Here is a 20,123-nt window from a genome sequence, read left to right as displayed (position 1 = left end):
TTTAAAAAATATGGCATTTATTTCAATCGACAGCATACACTGTATAGCGGTAAAAGATAATCATTTAATATTTATTCGTTTGATGAGATATCGGCGCTTCTGATTGGTTGAAAAATTTCTTTGATTTAAGAAATGAAGATAATAATTTTTCTATTGATCGACGTATCAAAGAAAAAATTGACCGGAAAACTTCATCAATGCGCGTAGCGCATTGATGAAAAAGTTTTCCGGTCAATTTTTTCTTTGATACGTCGATCAATAGAAAAATTATTATCTTCATTTCTTATCATTTAATAAAACATTTTCAAATAAAAAAATGTGAAGTGTCATTGATCAAAAATGTAAATAATGTAAATGAAGCGGCGCGTATGAATACAAAACAACAACAGCAACAAAATTCAAAATGGATTCGCCTTCTGCTGATGCACAGCTACTGGATTAAACACAAATAGTGAGTTAAAATCTGAACCAGCTGAATTGAAAACAAAAGGAAAATACATGCGATAGCTTGTGATATCATTCACTGTGCAGAAAAACTCGTATTAAAACTAGTTTTCATGTGAGATCGCTGGAATAACCATCCAAGGAAAAGCGATCGTGGACGAAAATAGCTGATAAGCCGACAGAGAATAGTATGTATAAGCGACTTTTGTAAACTTTGTGGTAACTAGATAGCCAGTGATGCACTTAAATGGTATATCAGCCGCTTGGAATGCGCAGAAGGAGTTGATGCATCACTCATAGCTTTTCTTTACGACGCTTATTTTGATGACCGATCATCTACGTGTGTAAATGTAAAAATTACAGTTACCAAATTTGAACAGCAGTGTTACCGTGAAAGTTTATAGGCCTATATATTCGTTATAATATTCCTGGAAAAGGAACAGCCAGCCTCGCTGTAAATGTTGATTGATCTCAAGCAGACGAAATCGTGAGAAGACGCTTAATTTTCTATTTCGTGAATCAAACAAAGTGTTTTGTTTATTTTTGAAGGTTAAACTTTCAAGTTTTTATATTCACAAGTTTGCATTTTGTTTGCTGACAATAAAACAGACACAACTTTACATTTTGTTGACAGTGTTTATCCTGGAAATTCCCGTTCTATAAATAGTGTTAGATCAGAGCAGTTGAGAAAAGTAGATCCGGCAAAAATTTTATTGATGCAGGTATCAAAGAAATTTTTCAACCAATCAGAAGAGCCGATATCTCATCAAACGAATAAATATTAAATGATACCTGCATCAATAAAATTTTCGCCGGATCTACTTTTCTCAACTGCTCTGATCTAACACTATTTATAGAACGGGAATTTCCAAGATAAACACTGTTAACAAAATGTAAAGTTCTGTCTGTTTTGTTGTCAGCAAACAAAATGCAAACTTGTGAATATAAAAACTTGAAAGTTTAACCGTCAAAAAATAAACAAAACACTTCGTTTGATTCACGAAATAGAAAATTAAGCGTCTTCTCACGATTTCGTCTGCTTGAGATCAATCAACATTTACAGCGAGGCTGGCTAGCTGTTCCTTTTCAGGATTTCAATATTATAACGAACATATAGGCATATAAACTTTCACGGTAACACTGCTGTTCAAATTTGGTAACGATAATTTTTAAATTTACACACGTAGATGATCGGTCATCAAAATAAGCGTCGTATAGAAAAGCTATGAGTAATGCATCAACTCCTTCGGTGAATTCCAAGCGGCAGATATATACCATTTAAGTACATCACTGGCTATCTAGTTACCACAAAGTTTACAAAAGTCGCTTATACATACTATTCTTTGTCGACATATCAGCTATTTTCGTCCACGGTCGCTTTTCCTTGGATGGTTATGTCCAGTTGCATATTCCAGCGATCTCACATGAAAACTAGATTTTATACGAGTTTTTCTGCACAGTGAATGATATCACAAGCTATCGCATGTATTTTCCTTTCGTTTTCAATTCAGCCGGTTCAGATTTTAACTCACTTTTTGTGTTTAATCCATTAAATTCAGCCCAGTAGCTCTGCATCAGCTGAAGGCGAATCCATTTTGAATATTGTTGCTGTTGTTGTTTTGTATTCATACGCGCCGCTTCATTTACATTATTTACATTTTTGATCAATGACACTTCACATTTTTTTATTTGAAAATGTTTATTAAATGATAAGAAATGAAGATAATAATTTTTCTATTGATCGACGTATCAAAGAAAAAATTGACCGGAAAACTTTTTCATCAATGCGCTACGCGCATTGATGAAGTTTTCCGGTCAATTTTTTCTTTGATACGTCGATCAATAGAAAAATTATTATCTTCATTTCTTAAATCAAACAAAAACTCACAAGCTCCTCACTTTAAAAGCAAATATAGTTACATGTACAATAAGATAAAAATTAAATAGGTCATTATTTGATATTTGTTATATATGGGTTATAAAAACCAGATAACGAAGAGTATATCGCCTAAAAATGGGAGGAAGCACAACAACTGTTCTATACCAGATTCTTGTATTGGAATGCTTTTGCATCTTAGTGTCAGTCCAGCTCAATCTTACCCACACGTCATCGAGTGACGACATCAGATCTCTACATCAGGAATTGAACACCCTCAGACGAGACTACAACAATGTTCTGTCAGACCTAGCCAACATACGAAAATCACTGGGTACGTAGTACATATCTCTGCGACATTTTTCTTTGTTTTAAGAAACCTAGAGTAAATACTTATTGATCACAAAATATTGTGGATTATGTGTTGCATTTTAGGAACCAGTTGATCTTTATAAATCTATCTAAGACTTTGAAATCAAGTGTATTTAAAGAACATGTAGTAAAGTACATGTACATCCAATGTCAATCCGCTCTGCTCTCTCGCTTCTGGCTCTCTGGCACTTCACATTATCTCTCTCCTTATATAGATCTACCCGCCGGCCGACACCCATCTTCGCTAGCCAAGGGTTTTACGATCCGCTCCTCTCCTCTTGTACATGTAGAGGAGAAGAGCGGATCGTAAACCCTTGGCTAGCGAAGATGCCCGACACCTAACACATTAGGCTAAACCCGTTAAGGCATTAGGCTCCCTAGTTGGGGTGCTTTTACGACATAAAGCTCCTGTGTTAGGACCATCGCTAGGTGTGAAGACACCTAATCCATCTTGGGCATCCAACATTAGGCCACTAATTAGGCTCCAGTAGCCCTTTTCACAAAAAATCTTAAGGTTTTGCTTAAGATTTCAACTAAAGAATATCTTACGAGAAATTTTAGGTGCTTTTCACGAACGCATTCGTAGCAGGTTTCACTTAAGAATTTACTTACGAGTTATTCTTTCCCTAGCAACGATTTGAATTCACTTAATAATTCTTATAAAACAGGAGAAACGTAAAGATAAACCAACATTCTCTACAAAAGGATGCACAACTGAAATTGTTTTGCCTCGGACTAGAATGTCGCGACGTCATTGGATGAAACGCGTTACGTAGGTGCCTTACAAATTTCTTTAAAAGGCAAGCGTCAAAATTTATAGCGCAACATGGCGGACGTAACGTTATTTGAACTGATTTTCTACACAAACGTTTGTTTACATATCAAACTTTAGGTCCTCGACAAAACAAAACACTTATTAGGTTTGTTACTGACTGTTTAAAGAAATTTGTGGGGTCGATAAAGTCCATAGAAGGCTCGGCTCCGCCTCGCCTTCTATGGACTTTACCGACCCCACAAATTTCTTTAAACAGTCAGTAACAAACCTAATAAGTAATATTATTTACCACTTACATCGAGTGAAATCAATGTAATGTAGTAGAAATCAAAATATGACGTCACAATCACAATGTGTGTTTAGTATGACGTAGGAAAATCTTACGAGAAAAATTTGCCGTAAAATTTTTTTGAGAATTTATTTGTGTGTTTTTTCATCAATAACTGCTATGTAATGCGAAATAATGGTATAATTTGGCTCAAAACATTATATTAAGCTGTGTTCCTTGTATATTTTACATAATAAGATTATTGTTTACAGTTTTGAAATAATTACGAGAGGGTATGTACTATCGTAAAGTTACGACAAATTTTACACGTAAGAAATTTATAAGATGTTTTGTGAAAATGAACAAAAATTTAAGTTTTCACTTACGATAAAAATCGATCGTAAGATTTTTTGTGAAAAGGGCTACAGTATTATGGCACTAATTAGGCTTCGTGGTTAGGGCTTTTCTATAACTATAACAATTCTATTATTATTATTATTCTATTATCATTCTATTATTAAAAAACAAACCAAATAAACATTGTCATGTAAACAAAAACATTACGGTCCTCTCTCTCTCTCTCTCTCTCTCTCTCTCTCTCTCTCTCTCTCTCTCTCTCTCTCTCTCTAATTTGCTTTGATTTCATTGCAAGAAAAAATAATTTTTCATTTAAAATTTATAGATGTTATCCAACCCGTGGCTTTCACAGCTTGTTTAACGAAGGACACATCTATTGGGATTTTGCAGACGATTATATACGACCACGTCATCACAAACGTCGGTAATACGTACGACCCACGTCACGGTATTTTTCGGGCACCAGTGAAAGGTCTCTACCAAATGTCGTTGACATCAATTTCCTTGGTCGATAACGCCATTTTTGTGGAGATGGTGAAAGACGGACAAAGACTAATTCATTCATACAGCGGAAGTCGGGACTATCATTCGTCTTCTGCTTCCGTTAATGTAGTTTTAGAAGCAGGAAGTGACATCTGGTGTCGTCATTACAGAGACTCTAACGCGGTGATAATCAATGCGCAAGACAGTGGAACCTGTTTCTCAGGATTTCTTTTAAACCGTCTTGTTTGAAAACAATTTTGAACACGCACTCGTAAAATGATAAATATACTAAATGATATCCCGCGCAAGTGCGGGAATGAACACTTTACACTGTAAAAATTGTTGAAGGTGGTCACCCCCCCCCCCCCCCCCCATCCCCTCCAATTTAACTTTCCCGTTTCATGCATACATTATTTATTCATATAGACCGGTTAGAACACAGTCTGTCCGTTGTTTACAAATTAATTAATGTGTAAGGTTCACTATCAATCTATCATGATATAAAAATGTATGAAATCATAAACCCCAGAGTATGCATATTAATTTGCATTTTTAAAACCAAAGTTGTCATATCCAAAGTATGTGCCCGTTGGTTAACTCGCCCTACACTTTCCGCCATGGTGTGAATTAGTCAAACCGAGTTCCTGGACATCCCTTCTGGAAAATAAATTCTTTCGCCCAAAACTAAAATTGCATCAAATTGTTCCATTCTATTTAATAACTTTTTTTTATTTACCAAAGATGTCCCATCCAAAGTATGAATATCTGCCAGTGATGCATAATGAACCCGTCCTACACTTTTCGCCATGACGTGAATTAGATAAACCGCGTTCTTGCATGGTTACTTCATTCTCTCACCAGCCTGGGCTGCGTTCAAGATCGTAGCAGCTAGTCTAGCCGCTAGGTCGTAGATATCTAGGTCTATTGAACGGACCGTTAGGTTAGCCGCTAAGTCTCAGATTTGAAGTTGGAAATATTCAACTAAAAACTTATTACATCGACAAAATTTGTTAATTTCAAGTGTAAATATACAATCACGTCAAAATTCATAATAACTTTAAGGATGAACAAAATATCACTATTAAAAAGATTTCATGTTTTTTACAAAGTGGTAACTAAGGTGGCCATCTTGAATTTGATGCTTAGCATAAAATATTTAGGCTACGAATATCTACGTAGCGGCTAGGCTAGCTTACCGTTCAACTACCTAGCCCTACGTAGCAGCTACGATCTTGAACGCAGCCCAGCCCAGCGGTCGCGCTTCGCTAGCTTCCATCTATCAATACTAAAAGATATACAATAAGAAACGAATTGCCTTATTTCATTTATTAAGAATTTGTCAAATCTTAACTTCTATGTTTAATCCATGTAAGTTTCAAATAAATAAATATTCCCTGTTTATGTAATCATTCAATATTATTTCACTGCAAGTATATATTTTAATGCTCACTCACATTGAATTGGATCCGCCAAAGCGTATCCACCATCTTACTCTCATTTTTGCTATTTCGAGCTGGTTTATCGTAAATGAAAGTAGGTTTTTGATTAATTTTACAATAATTACTTATCAGGTAAAATTCAATTGTAACATACGGACATCACACTTGTTGAAATACCACAAGTGTAAGCAGTGATTCTGGTGCAGGCATTTTTTAGTTTATTGGCAAAAAGCCTTAAGTATAGATGTACAATTATTAGAAGAAATCTTTCACATGGATTTTCATCTAGTCTTATAAGTAAAATGTAATCCCAAAAATAAACCGGTGATACTTTCAAGTCTCGTTAGTCTCATTTTCTATGTCAGCCTATGGTGTACATGGTGTATCAGAACCAGACTTAATCCGTAAAATTTGTTTATTTCTTCCTTGCGACTACCAAAGATGATATAGCATTTTGATAATACTTCTATATTTATTTCATGGATTTATATTCCCTCTTAGTATATGGCCTCAACACAATGAAAGCACTAAATATTTTACTATATAAGATTACAATTTTAAATCTTTTTTTTCATAAATTATCAGTAACCAAAATACAAGCAATTTTTTTTCATAAATTATCAGTAACCAAACTCCTAGCAATAAGCACACCTCTGATATATGTATAACTGATCTGCAAAAGAAAAATTTCCTATCTTGAGAACTGTAGGAGGAGTTATCCGTACAATGAGGGTACCCTATATGCAATATTTTGCCAAAAATGACTAAGTTCAAAAGCTGGTATTTTTTTCATAAATTATCGAAAATCAAAATCCTAACAATATGCATACCTCTGATATATGTGTAATTGATCTGCAAAAGAACAACTTCCTGTTTTGAAAACTGTAGGAGGACTTATCCGTACAATGAGGGTACCCTATATGCAATATTTTGCCAAAAAATGACAAAGTTCAAAAGCTGGTATTATTTTCATAAATTATCGAAAATCAAAATCCTAGCAATATGCATACCTCTGATATATGTTTAATTGATCTGCAAAAGAACAACTTCCTATTTTGAAAACTGTAGGAGGACTTATCCATACAATGATGGTACCCTATATGCAATATTTTGCCAAAAAATGACCAAGTTCAAAAGCTGGTATTTTGTTTTCCATAAATTATCAAAAAAAATTCTTTTCAAAAAAAATAGAAAATGTTATTTATCACATAACTAATAAAATTACAATTCATTACAAATTTGCTCACCTAATTCTTAAAAAGTTTTGAATTTCAATTGAAAATTTAAGTTTATAGTAATATCTTAGGAGTTAAAAATTTTTTAGATTTTTTTTCTCTATTTATATGGAAATAAATATTTAAATTATTATTGTGTTTAATTCTATATATTGTATACTGCTGATAACCACTCTGTCTCTTATTATCAATTTCATCTAAAATTCACAAGGATCCAAATGACACGGGCCGAAAAGATCAGGGGTAGATAAAAGAAAGCACCCATTCACGTTGTTTACAAAGTGAAAGTAGTTCACTAGTTGGTTTATGTAGATGTACTTATCGCTTGATTAGGAAGTTTTGTTTCTACAAGATCAAACATTTGTGCATTGTCAATTTCGATATGGATACAAAATCATCTATTTTGCAGGCTAGTACATTTCATAACCAAATTGAGTATGTAAGCCCAGCTATCGCATGTGTCTCGGTGCTAGTGTATTCATCCGCTGAAACCGAGACATATTGTTTTCAATAAAATGTGAACATTTTTAAAGACGGCAACCATTCCGAATCTGCAAACTTGTTTTGTTGACGTACAGTTCTGCTCGAAATTGAAGTATGTCATCTATTTTTCTTGAAACACATACGAAAACTTTGCACTCATTTGAGTTGTTTGGCTCCTAAAAATGTAACTTCCGGACGTACGATCCCTAGATGGCTTTCGAGCTTCGCTCGACGCCATAAAAATCAATAACACTGTGTTTCAGATGCTTTTTACACTGCATTAATAAAAAGTTTTATGTTCATTCTATATTTAGAGGTCGCATCATCAAACACACTGTTGATGTGAGGATCACGTGACCTGGTGTTCACATTGAGATCTATTAAGTTTTATATGTATAGCTTTCTTTCCCAACTTTTGCAGAGGTAAAATTACATTTTCTGTAATATGTTTCAAGCATTTAATCAACTATTTAGGCAAGGTTTCAGACAATTTTAAGTATAGTAAATGGAAAAAAAATAGATTTTTTATCATGTTTATTGTGATTTAGAACCACCAACAAACACTCATTTTTATTCAATAACAAGCAACAATCCTCATTGTTTTGTGACGCCATGATGAGTTAACAATTTCTTTGTTCAACTCCACAACAGATCATGACAACATACTCAATATAAGTTCTATAACCGGCATTTACCTGAATTGTTCATACTAAAACTACTCACATACAGCTTTTAAGTCTGATCATATCAAAATCGTCACTGAAATTGATTACAAAAATTATATATAAACACCTGAATTGATTGTTAAAGTACGAGTACTGTCTGTTGTTAAAAATGTATGAATATTTTCTGATTTTAAGGCAAAAGAATGTTAATAACGGCAAGCTATTTTAACAATACAATGCTTTCTTTGGTGATTCATGTGGAATATTAAGAAGACAACATTGCAGAAAAAATATATAATCCGTGTTAGCAGGTTAGATAATTTTTTTCTGCAATAACGCAGGTTATGTAAATGTTTTCTGCAACGATCTCTACCTTCATAACCCACATGAATCATCGAAGTAAAGCATTTCATTGTTTAAATAATATAAGGATTAAATTTAGGGAATCTACTCACTATCTGGTTAAAATATAACAAACAAATTTTAAGTTGATATTACAACTCTACAGGTATATCTCACTAAATATGTTTGAGCAAAATTCAAGATCAAATGCAATTATTCAAAAATCATTGATGGAACAGCAAGTTGTCCCTGAATAATATAATATGAGTTATCTTTCTTTATATTATAAGAGATTCTCTAAACAATCTTATTAAAAGCAAAAAATAATTATAGTGCAGATAAATTCACTGTTCCTTCTGCTTCAAGATCTGATATAAAACATTGTTTCAATCCTAAATTGTTCAAATACTTTGATCAGATTATGATAGCAGACACTTTATCAGCTACAAGTAGTTATAAAAAAACATTGCTTTGGATTACACAACATAAATTATATATAGGAAAAAGAGAGATCCAAGCCCTTCCAAAACAAAACAAAGAGACTGTATGTGAATTAATACATCTCGTATTGAATTCAAAAGAATTCGCAAACAATATAAATTAAAAAGAATACTAAAACAACATTAATGCAATAAATTAAAAACAATAAATTCTTCATTGAATTAATACATCTGATACTGAATTCAATAGAATTCATTGTAAAAATACTATCAAAATATTACGCATAAACAAATAATGGAAAGCACCATTTCACAATAAAATTACAGATGGAAATGAGTTAATATGATTGATTTACAATTGATTCACTTTATAAAATACAAACCACAGGTATCATCAACACTTATTTCAATATTAATGTCTATTGAAAAAAATCCCAATAGTTTGTTCTTGCATCAATATGTATTTACATGTAAAATACATTCAAACTAAAAACTAAGTAGTCACTTTCAAAACTCGACGTTATAGAATTAGACATCATCTTCCCATACATCTTCGCTAGCCAACAGTTTACAATTTGCTCCTTCAGCAAGCGTAGATGCTTCATACATAAAGGATGTACAGTCAATCAATAAAATTCAATGTATAACATCGAGAATTAAAAATCATCATTCATAATTGTATCCAGAGTTTTTTTTTTAATCTGAACCAAGTGCAGGAATTACATATCTAATATCTTTCCAAAACACATCATTTCTTGATGAACGATGAACACTATCAAATGATATCAGTTGCATGAGTGATGAATGATAATCAATGTAGAGCAATTATCTAAAACTGCAAATGGACTTATATTTGAAACACAACCAGTTCAAATTGGCCTTGGCCTTATACCTACTGGTAAATAACTGCCAACTAAGAAAATCATTCATTGCTAATAAATAAATCTGATAAATTAATAAACTTAACCATTCTAATGTTGCAATTCCATAAAAGCAATATGTTGCTCGGCAAAACAACAGACAAGTCATATTTTATAACAATTTTTCAATCTTATAGTTTGAAAAGAGTAAGATTTTTATTTATCAGGAATAATTTTTTAAGTACTTGAAATTGGTTTTCTTTTTAACGTGAAAATAAGGGTGCATATATTTGGAGAAAATATTTCATCTTAAACTTGTATGACATTGGAAAAAAATTTCCTTCCTAAATCTCAAAAGAAAAGACAGCTAGCTCACATTTCTGTAAAAAAAAATTTTCTCATAAATATTTTTAAAATTAGCACAAAAATACATTATACTGATTAACATCATATACTTCTATACAGAAAAGTTGTAGCATACCTCCTTAGAAATATCTGAGCCCTATTTAATATTTAAGATTAAAATGATAGATACTGGTATATATCCTTAGCAAAAGTCTAAAAAAATTTACACGACCAAAATTTGCCTACAAATTTAGTATAAATAGAATATTTCTAGCAGCATGTGTCCACTTCACAAAACATACTACACCGTACATTCAGAAGTAGAACTACATAAGTACCGTAGTTTGGCCACTAATTTTATCACTAACTATGTAACGCCTCAAATTGAACCAACAACAAAAGAACTACTGATCCTGCAAAGTATAATATAATGCCTCAAAGAATTGAACTGTCAACAAAAGTTGTAAATTGAAAAACCACTGATCATATGACATATTTTTTTATATCATAACACAGAGAAATGGCACTTTTTCTGTATATTAGGACTGGACTCAAATGAGGATTTGTACTTAAGCTTTTGGAAATCAACAAAATACTTGAGCTTACATAAACTCCAGGAGGGAAATTTTGTACACAATGGAATCTGATGTGAGATATCGATACCATTGTACAGTATTTTCAGGTAGTGGGGATTCACTTTTTCGTACTGGTTTCTGTATATCTCAATGGTAATGTGCGACCCTGGGTGAGTAGCCTTCACATTGCGATATCTGAATGACGACATCAAGTAGGATAAAAATGTCCTGTCTACTGCTGAGATAAAAACTTTTTCAAACTTTGAACTCATCATTTTAACTCTTTTGACAAACAATTTAAACCATGAGTATGTATGCAAATCAGCAAGATACTGACAATCTTTCTGGCTACTACACAATTTCATTCCTTTATCTATTTGAAGTATGGAGTTTTGAACTGTGTCTTCTGTTGTCAAATTTCTAGAGTTTTGAGACAATGAAGTGCATATATTTGGCAAGACAATAGATGAAAAGTTTTTTAGTCCATGAAAGTCTTCTGAAAGTTTACCGAAATGCTTGCTGAGGTGATCAGTTAAATTATGCTTAAAATTACATTCCAAATTTAAATTATTGCTGTTTGATTTTCTCACTGTTGCATCTGCCTTATGTATAATCATATTCTGAAAATGAATATGTGGCAAAATGCCATGCATAAAGGACACTAGACTAGATAAACTGTCTCCCTTGTCCAAAGAATGGAGCCTGAAATGTTTTGGAGCAACATGACTGCTCTCAAGATTCCATTTCTCAATATAAAACTTTTTGTACAGTTTTCCTAACTCATGTAACTGAAGATGCGCCAGGGGATGTAACTCCTCCTTCAGGCAATGAACACTGCTGTTTGCAGTGGGTATGTTTCGGAAACTTTTGTTAAGAGATGTGTGTTTCAGGAATTGGTTGGTGTGGTTTGCCAGCTGATGGCTGCTGTTTGGAACACTGACACAGTTAAAGTCGTCTTTTGAGGATGTGATTCCTGGCTGAAGAACAACATGGACCTGCTCTAGAACAAATCCCTCAGGAGCATTACCTACAATGGTTATTGATAAATCAAAATAGGAAAAGTGAATAAATAGCCATTAAAACCAAAATGTTACTTTACATTCTTTGAATTTAAAACAGAATGAGAAATTCACTTTAAAATTCAATATTGCTCATTGACATATTTTAAGTACCCTACTGGCATGCAACCAGTTCTGACCGTGTACCATTTTTCGCCAATGCATTGCTACGTTATCTTATCAACACATGAAATATGAAAAATGAATGAATATACGAAAAATGACATAACAATGCACTGGCTAGAAATGGTATTCGGCCAGAACTGGTCGCACACCAATAGTATATTTACATTAAAAATGGTGTTTGAGGGGCTGGATGCTCAACAAATTGCCCATCAAATCTATTGTAAGATTTTAAATACAATTTTAGCCATCAATTAAGTTATTTGTTATATTGTAAAAAATTGCAAATATTAAAGGTCTAAATTTTAAATTTTCTCTTATATTTTTATGCAGACCTCTTTGTTCCAAGCAAATTCATATTAATTTATCTTAAAATGGCCACAAACATCCAGACATTGCAACTTATAGGTGCAGTTGTACTCTATATTTCTCAATATCAAAGAGAGATAGGAGACCATCATGAATGGTTGCTCTGTTGGTTGCTCTGTTGGGACAGATAAAAAGAGGGGGTGCTTCAGTACTACGTCCTTTTTTATTATCAATCTGTCAGCAGGTGCCAACAGATACAAACTACCTGTCATTTCACTCAGGGGCTATATATTAGGTCAATGTCCTTTTTCAAACACATGTCAATGCAGCCCCCAAGTTTGCATATGATATCTTTTCTGGACAAAATTTTTAAACAATATTGTTCCAGTTAATTTCAAAGTAATCTTTACGATGTTAAGATATTAACTATCATATTGTAAAATAATCCAAATAATGTAGCTTTTAAATTTAGGTATTTTCTATATTTTTATATACTAGAGCTCTTCTTCTTAAAGAATTCAAAACAGTTTTAAAAAGGCGACGACCATCAAGCCAGGGCTCAAGGAATTTGTAGCATCATTTTCTTAATTTTTTGAAAATTTTAGCATACTTTTTGTTTTAGATTATTACATTTTCTACAAACAGAACTTCAAAAAGGAATTAAGAGACTGCCAATGCAAATGTCATGCATAATAGTGCTTGCACATGCATTTTTCCAGAATTTATATTTTTCATGATAATGAATATTTTTGTGTGGTCTTTTTAAAAGATTGCAAGTTAATTTTGTTCTTTTAAAAATTACTGAAGCCCAAAAGGACTATATTTGGTATGGTCAAATATCTCCCCCAATTTTAACCAATTTCTAGATAGTGTCGTATGGAAATCATATCTTCATAAATCATTGTACAGAGAATGCTTATCACTTCAATCTTGATTTTAGTCATCATTGTTCATTTGCTGCATGTTTATCTATGACGCAATCTAATTAAAATTAGACGTTCTGAATCCGCTACCACTAAAGCTACTGTTTGAGAAGTGGTAGCAGATTCAGAACGTCTAATTTTAATTAGATTGTCTATGACGTGACCTAAATGACCAAATTCCCGCAATTTTGCAAACAAATGAAAATATCGTCATTTTTTCTTTACATTTTGCATTCAGAAGTATAGAGCGCAGGTCTGCTCAAGTATGATTTTAAAATATGTTTTTCTTCGTATAATTATACACATTATAAAAAATGGTGCTTGAGCAAGCCTGCGCTCTATGTTCTCCAGTCGAAAACCCTCGGAAAACACCCATATTTTGCTACAAAACATCAGTTTATCAAAAGAATACAATCTTCATGACGTCATTTCTACATTGACTTCACTGTGGTGATAACCTTTTGCACCCATATTTCTGATATGATTTCAACTATCTTCTACTTTATTTTTAAAGCATTTTAAAAAACTTTAATTTTGGGGGCGAAAAATGCAGAATATTGCACATAGTCCTCTGACTATTTTAGTGGACAATTGGTTTCTATTTATTACATATATACCAATACAAGTAAAAATCATTAGAACTGCATGGTTTTATAAATGAAAAAATATGTGATGTATCAGGTAAATGGTATGATCAAATAAACTTTGTAAGTTTTGCCAAACAAACTATTATACATGTAGGGCAAGAACTGAAATGTTATTTAAACAAATTTTGCCAAGTAACATGTAAATTGTATCTGTTTGTGATAATCGCTCACAAAAATACTGAAAACCATTTCAAGGTAAAGTGCATGGAAGAACATCAGTGTATTGTTATAAATACATTGCACTTCCATGCATTTCCATTGATTGTTATCAAATGAATGACAGATTGCAGCACAAATTTAGGCTATTGTCAAAACATGTGACATCACTGCAAGGACTATATCAAATCATGTGACATCATTTCAAGGACAAGCATTTCGTAACTACCCAGCTAACCATGCATAGCCATGTATTGAATAATTGGTACACTGCAGCATAAATTAAAACCATTCTATTTTACTTCCTATGAAATATGATTAAAAAACTTGATATTTTCTTACATGATCATCAAAGAACCAACACACTTTAAACCTTTTATTTTAATAAACATCCACATTAAAAAAATAATTATATTAATACATTTATAAGCATTCAAAAATGAAATACCTGATATGAGATAATAACCAAAAAATTTCATATCTAATCAGGTACTTTACATTGATGGTTGTCTCAAATATTGGGTTTCTTCCCTGAGAACAAGGTGACTTTCAAAAATGTCAATAAATGTCTAAAATCACACCCTCATACCTGCTGTAGATGAACTTGTATCTGGCTGTCCAAAGCAATAGTGCTGTAACCACTGGGGAGGCTGCGAGTCATTGGATGGAGATTTGTTGAGGTCTGTGGGCAGAGCACTCCTGATATGTCGGGAGAGAAATGGGGATACATGTTTTCCATTGTTCACTTTGCTAGAGGTAGATATCTGGTTATGGAGGAGCACAACGCACACTGCAAGAAACAAAGTCATTGTGCACTGAAAGCAGCCACGAGCTGTCGTGCAGGACGATTTACAGTTTAAATCCAAATTCTCATGACTTTATACAGTAAATGAGCATACACTTAGCACATGACTTGTTGAACTCAATCAGGTAAAATACAGACACGTGAGTTGTTAAGCTCAGTAGAGTAAAATACAGGTACTGGATGTATAGTATAGTTTGCATTTCTGGTTAGGCCTTACCATTGAGGCAAAAAGAACAAACAAATAACATAAATCAGTAAACCCTTATCTTCTGGAGGGGTATCTAAATCATTTGCATTAAAGGCCGAAAAATAATATTGAGTCCAATTATAAAATACCCTAACTGGTAAATCTTTCAAATGTCAGTTGATTCAGAAATTATTCTGGACATTTTCTACCACCAAAACATCTATAGCCCCATTTGTTAGTATTTACATGGTCTGTAAGAATAGTGTTCAATCTAACAGTGTTTCCAGAATAATATATAATTTATATATTTCTAACAGATTGTTTATGGTTAAAAAATGTATTATTATTAAAACCATTTCTTTAAAATATTCTCAAATTTCTTAACCCACTACAGATCACTACAAAACAGAGTATTTATGCTATGCAGCAATTTATGTATGAATTGAATCCTTATATAAATTCTAACATATTCTGATACATAATATATGGTATTTACAAAAAATGTGATCAGAATAGCTCACTTGAGCTTTCAGCTCAGGTGAACTAAAAAGGAGACTGTCATAAGACTGGTAATTTTAGCGATGATCTTAATTTTGCTTTTTTCCACAATCTCTTTCATACTGCAAATTATTGAATACGCAGAAATTATATCCTGTATTATTTTTAGATAAAGCAACTTTTTATTAGATTTAAGAAAATAAATAATTCCTTCAACTGAAAATGCATCCTTTCCCAATGACAAGCAGTGAGTTTTCTCCAAAAGAAGAAAGAATCTATGATGGTTTTTGAACTGAATAACAACCAGAAGAATTAACTCCCATTTTCATAAACTTGTATATATGAATAAACATTGATATTAAAAGTAAGTTGAATTTCATGGATTAAAATAATTAACAAGTGATGGTCTTGTATTTTCTTTCTTCTCCAACTCTCTTCAAATTAAATTGCAAATTTCAGTTTGCAACTTAAAGGAAAGTTTCAGTTTTAAAATGATTGGTTAAAGGATTGTACAAATAAGCTTTAAAAAAAAGAATTTATTGGGGTTTTTATCAAAACTTTTGGAGACCTTATATATCGGTACAAATCAAATTTTTTTAGTGAGATCATCTTTTAGATAGAATAATCTTGCTACAACAGCTTACACACATGCACATATGGTAAAAATACTTTTTTTTTCCATAAAATAATGCAGTAATACTCCCATAAAGTAAATCTAATGTTATGGATTCAAACACCTTGCAGATCAGTGAATATAATGTATTGCCTATGGCTAATATCTCAATCATTTTACAATCTTTTAAAGGTTACCACAGTAACAAATTCAAATGATATGTTTTCAAGCATAAACCTGAGGAAATCATTATTGATCAGCATATTTACCTTTTAACTATCTGGATTTTAAAGTAAACAGCATACATTTATTGATATATATTTAGGATCTCTCATGATTTGCGATGGTATATGATTTTTATCCAACGAGTTTTGTGTTTTCTATTCTCGAGCCTTGGCGAGGGGATAGAAAACACACAACAAGTTGGATAAAAATCATATACCATCGCAAATCATGAGAGATTCTTTTTATCACATGTTTTACCACGTCTTTTGTTAAACCTTAATCTTTTCTGTAAAAGTTATAATCGTGAGCCGCACAACACATTTACTGCAAGACGTCAACAACTTTACACATGTAAAAAAGTTCCTTGAACATTTAACAAAGAAACATTAACATTTCATTTCCGAACATATCAATTCATGAAAGAAATAAATACAGTGACATTAAATGCCGTTTAATGTACAACTCCACACTTTTCAAGTAAAATTGATTAATTTTTAACTTTTTCATTCTTCGTCAATCAACCGCCTCAACCTACGTAATGTTTTAACTATGACATCACATGGCGTAAGAACACACAGTGGAATATAATAAATTTATCCAATGAGTGATATCCACCGTATATTGAGATAAACATGTGATATTACTAAAACCGATTTGGTTTGACTTTTCCGATCGCGTCGCGTTCAACTTTTTCAGCTACGTCATACATAAACAATACCCGCACCTTAACCACAGTTTTTTTATTGGTGGATTCAGCTTACCGCTGATTGGCTGCTGGTTAACTAAGACTAAATTATGCACGGACAGAACAACAACATATCAGAGAATGAAAAATTCCCATGGGTACTCGTGACTGTCGAAATTGGGCTATTTTTCGAAAGTGTACACTTGTGATAAAACAATACATACGGTACATAACATATAGAGCTGTAGCTCTGTGTATAAATTTTGGGTTAGAAAATATAAAGCTACAGTGCATACAATACTTACATGTACAAAAAAACTTTACGGCAATTTGCCGCGTATAAAAATAACACTATTATTTAAAAATATTTACATCATACCATACCACATTTTGTGCAAATAATCCATTTAAATAATTCTTCATTTAGTTTACTACTGTTAATAATTGTAGCTTTACCCGCCCCAAACTTTCTCCTATTTAACAACCTTTAACCGTACTCGGAAAGCGGATCAAGAACTGTATTTTTTATGTATGTAAACAAACCAGTGTTCATGTATGGAGCGGGTGATCGGGGGTTCAGAGACAGGTAAAATAAAGAAATCTGCAGTAAATGGTTTGTGGATATTTTAGTATATATATTTACACCGAAAGTGATAGGGCAACAGAAGAGAAACGAATCGGACACTTGCCTAATGAAGACGCACATGTACAAACCTCCTTGCACTCTCCAAATCCGTCTCGTTCTTTCACACCATCGTTCAATACTTTTATTGACTGTCGATTGCCGATCGAAAGATGTAGAAATCGAGGAATTCATACCTATCACTTTGACTGGCAAGTAAGTAGGTAATACATGTGCAATATACATTTACGGTATTTACATGAAATGAACGCTTAGCACATGCAACTTTTAAATATTATATTTTTTATAACGCCGTACTCTGGATCGTAGCTTAAGGCTATGGTTTAACGCCCGTTTACAGAGAGAGAGAGAGAGAGAGAGAGAGAGTTTAAGAGAGAGAGTTTAGCACAGAATTTAAACATACGGGGTAGTCGATTTTGAATGAATAATATTGGGGGGAAATAAACTGTTCTGAGAAATCCTTCAGCTCTGGCATTGCATAAGCGTATACTGATAACTCGGCCTAAAAATAGGAGTTAACCAATCATATAGTTTTCACACCGGCGGCGTGTATAATTTATGCATGACGTAGCTGACAGAAATGATCGTGACGCTATAGGAAAAGTCAAACCAAATCGGTTTTGATAATAAATACTGATATAATCTGACCAAAAATATTATTCATGGTCAAATTTTTCTTTGAAAAGAGCAGAATTCATATACAAAAAAAACTTTTTTCCTCATATTGATGTTATCTTTGTTCACTCATATACATGATAGTTAAAGAGCTTGAACATAGATGAGCACACAAAACATCATTTGCTTGTTGAAAGGATGTATGTGTCACAGTTAGATTTCCTGGTATTATCTTGTAACTACAAACATAACTAACGCCAAGTTTACAGCTATTCATGTTTATTGTACCTTGATTGTATTTTTATTTTTTTTTCTTGGAGGGAGCAGGAAATCCAGCAAAAAATTTCAGTTTGAAAAATTGATATTCAAAATATCCATATGTTTGGCATAAGTACATATTTCCATTACTTATATGTGATACACTAAACACGAGTGAAATAAAGATTTTCCAACCCCCAACACCCCCCCCCCCAAATAAAAAAGCTCTAGCTATTCTGCAGGTGGAAAATCCCATAAATTGACCTTTAATACTGTTTGTCTTCTTTAAATAATTGCACACATTAATATTTTAAAACAAAATGCAATTGCAACCAAGAAGCAAAAGTATGAGGTCACAAACTAGTCCATATGTTTCTGTAAATATTTTTGAACTAGAACAGATATACCATACTTAAAATAAACAGATCTAGATGTCTTCAATACAATGAACCAGTCAAAAAAAATTCAAATTGCTTTTCCATAATCAGTTTGAATTAAAGGTTGATATATGCAACATCTTGGCTAGCTGTGGCATTCAAAGATAATAGTTTATAAAACTTTACTATTTATGAATAAGCATACTTCTAGATAATAACCAAAGAAGTTGTCTTGAAAACTTCCGATATTAATTTGATATTATTAGGCATATTAATGCAGAAATTCGTGGTACATGTAATTAGTTTTTTAATGCAGTAAAAGTACATAAATGACTTTGTATCATAACTATCCCCTTCCCTAGACCCCATCACAAATTTTAGTAAATAGTCCCACTCTTACTTATATGCATCTACCCCGTCCTAATATCAGTTCACCCTTAAAGCATTCCACGACCCCACTCCTATCATCATTATCAATACAAAACTGCTATAGGAAATGGAAAATAACCAATGCTCAACTAAAGTGTATACCAACTCTTATTATCATGATAATAACAATAAGGTTATACATTACTCTTCATTTTAGGTGCAAAATATCAAATTAAACATCAATTCAAATAATCTTATATTAGCTCATATTCTATTCAGCTGATATTTCAGATTTTTTTTTCAACCATTCACATTGCAGCTAAAAGCATAGATACTTACAAAAAATTCTTATAACATGTACGCAATTGATTTATGATTTATTTATTTCATCATCTAAAATACAATCGGTGAGTTACTTGAAGATCACGGAAGGATTGGCTTTATTATCAGGAGAAAATTCGGTAGAAATCAATAATTTTAATGAAGGACAAAACAATAACTTACATAATGATGCTGTTATGCAACTAATCGCTAATAAGAAACCTCTGTCAATTTTCCATATCCTTTTCTTGTGTCCCTTCACACATGTCACGTACATCCTCTGGCTTGTACATGACAACTGAATGTTCCATATTCTGGAACACACACGTGTTTACATTACATGAAAACTGTG

At 32.6% G+C, this 20,123-nt stretch overlaps 2 protein-coding genes across 2 annotated transcripts; one reads left to right on the top strand and one right to left on the bottom strand.

The window, feature by feature from the left end:
• Window positions 1-2,436: 2,436 nt before the first annotated feature.
• Window positions 2,437-4,935, top strand: LOC128190572 (complement C1q subcomponent subunit B-like). Its single transcript, XM_052862666.1, has 2 exons — window positions 2,437-2,654; window positions 4,418-4,935. Exons 1-2 carry the CDS (start codon window positions 2,459-2,461, stop codon window positions 4,822-4,824), a joined length of 603 nt encoding a protein of 200 aa, XP_052718626.1. The 5' UTR covers window positions 2,437-2,458; the 3' UTR covers window positions 4,825-4,935.
• Window positions 4,936-8,251: 3,316 nt separating this feature from the next.
• LOC128189036 (uncharacterized) lies at window positions 8,252-20,122 on the bottom strand. Its single transcript, XM_052860443.1, has 3 exons — window positions 19,955-20,122; window positions 14,765-14,965; window positions 8,252-11,986 (listed from the first exon to the last, which is right to left on the bottom strand). The coding sequence occupies exons 1-3, from the start codon at window positions 20,046-20,048 to the stop codon at window positions 10,890-10,892; spliced, it is 1,392 nt and encodes a 463-aa protein (XP_052716403.1). The 5' UTR covers window positions 20,049-20,122; the 3' UTR covers window positions 8,252-10,889.
• Window position 20,123: the final 1 nt, after the last annotated feature.

This window comes from Crassostrea angulata, chromosome 6 (genome assembly GCF_025612915.1).
Source record: "Crassostrea angulata isolate pt1a10 chromosome 6, ASM2561291v2, whole genome shotgun sequence".
Classification (NCBI taxonomy): domain Eukaryota; kingdom Metazoa; phylum Mollusca; class Bivalvia; order Ostreida; family Ostreidae; genus Magallana; species Magallana angulata.
This window is presented reverse-complemented; position numbering and strand designations above follow the sequence as displayed.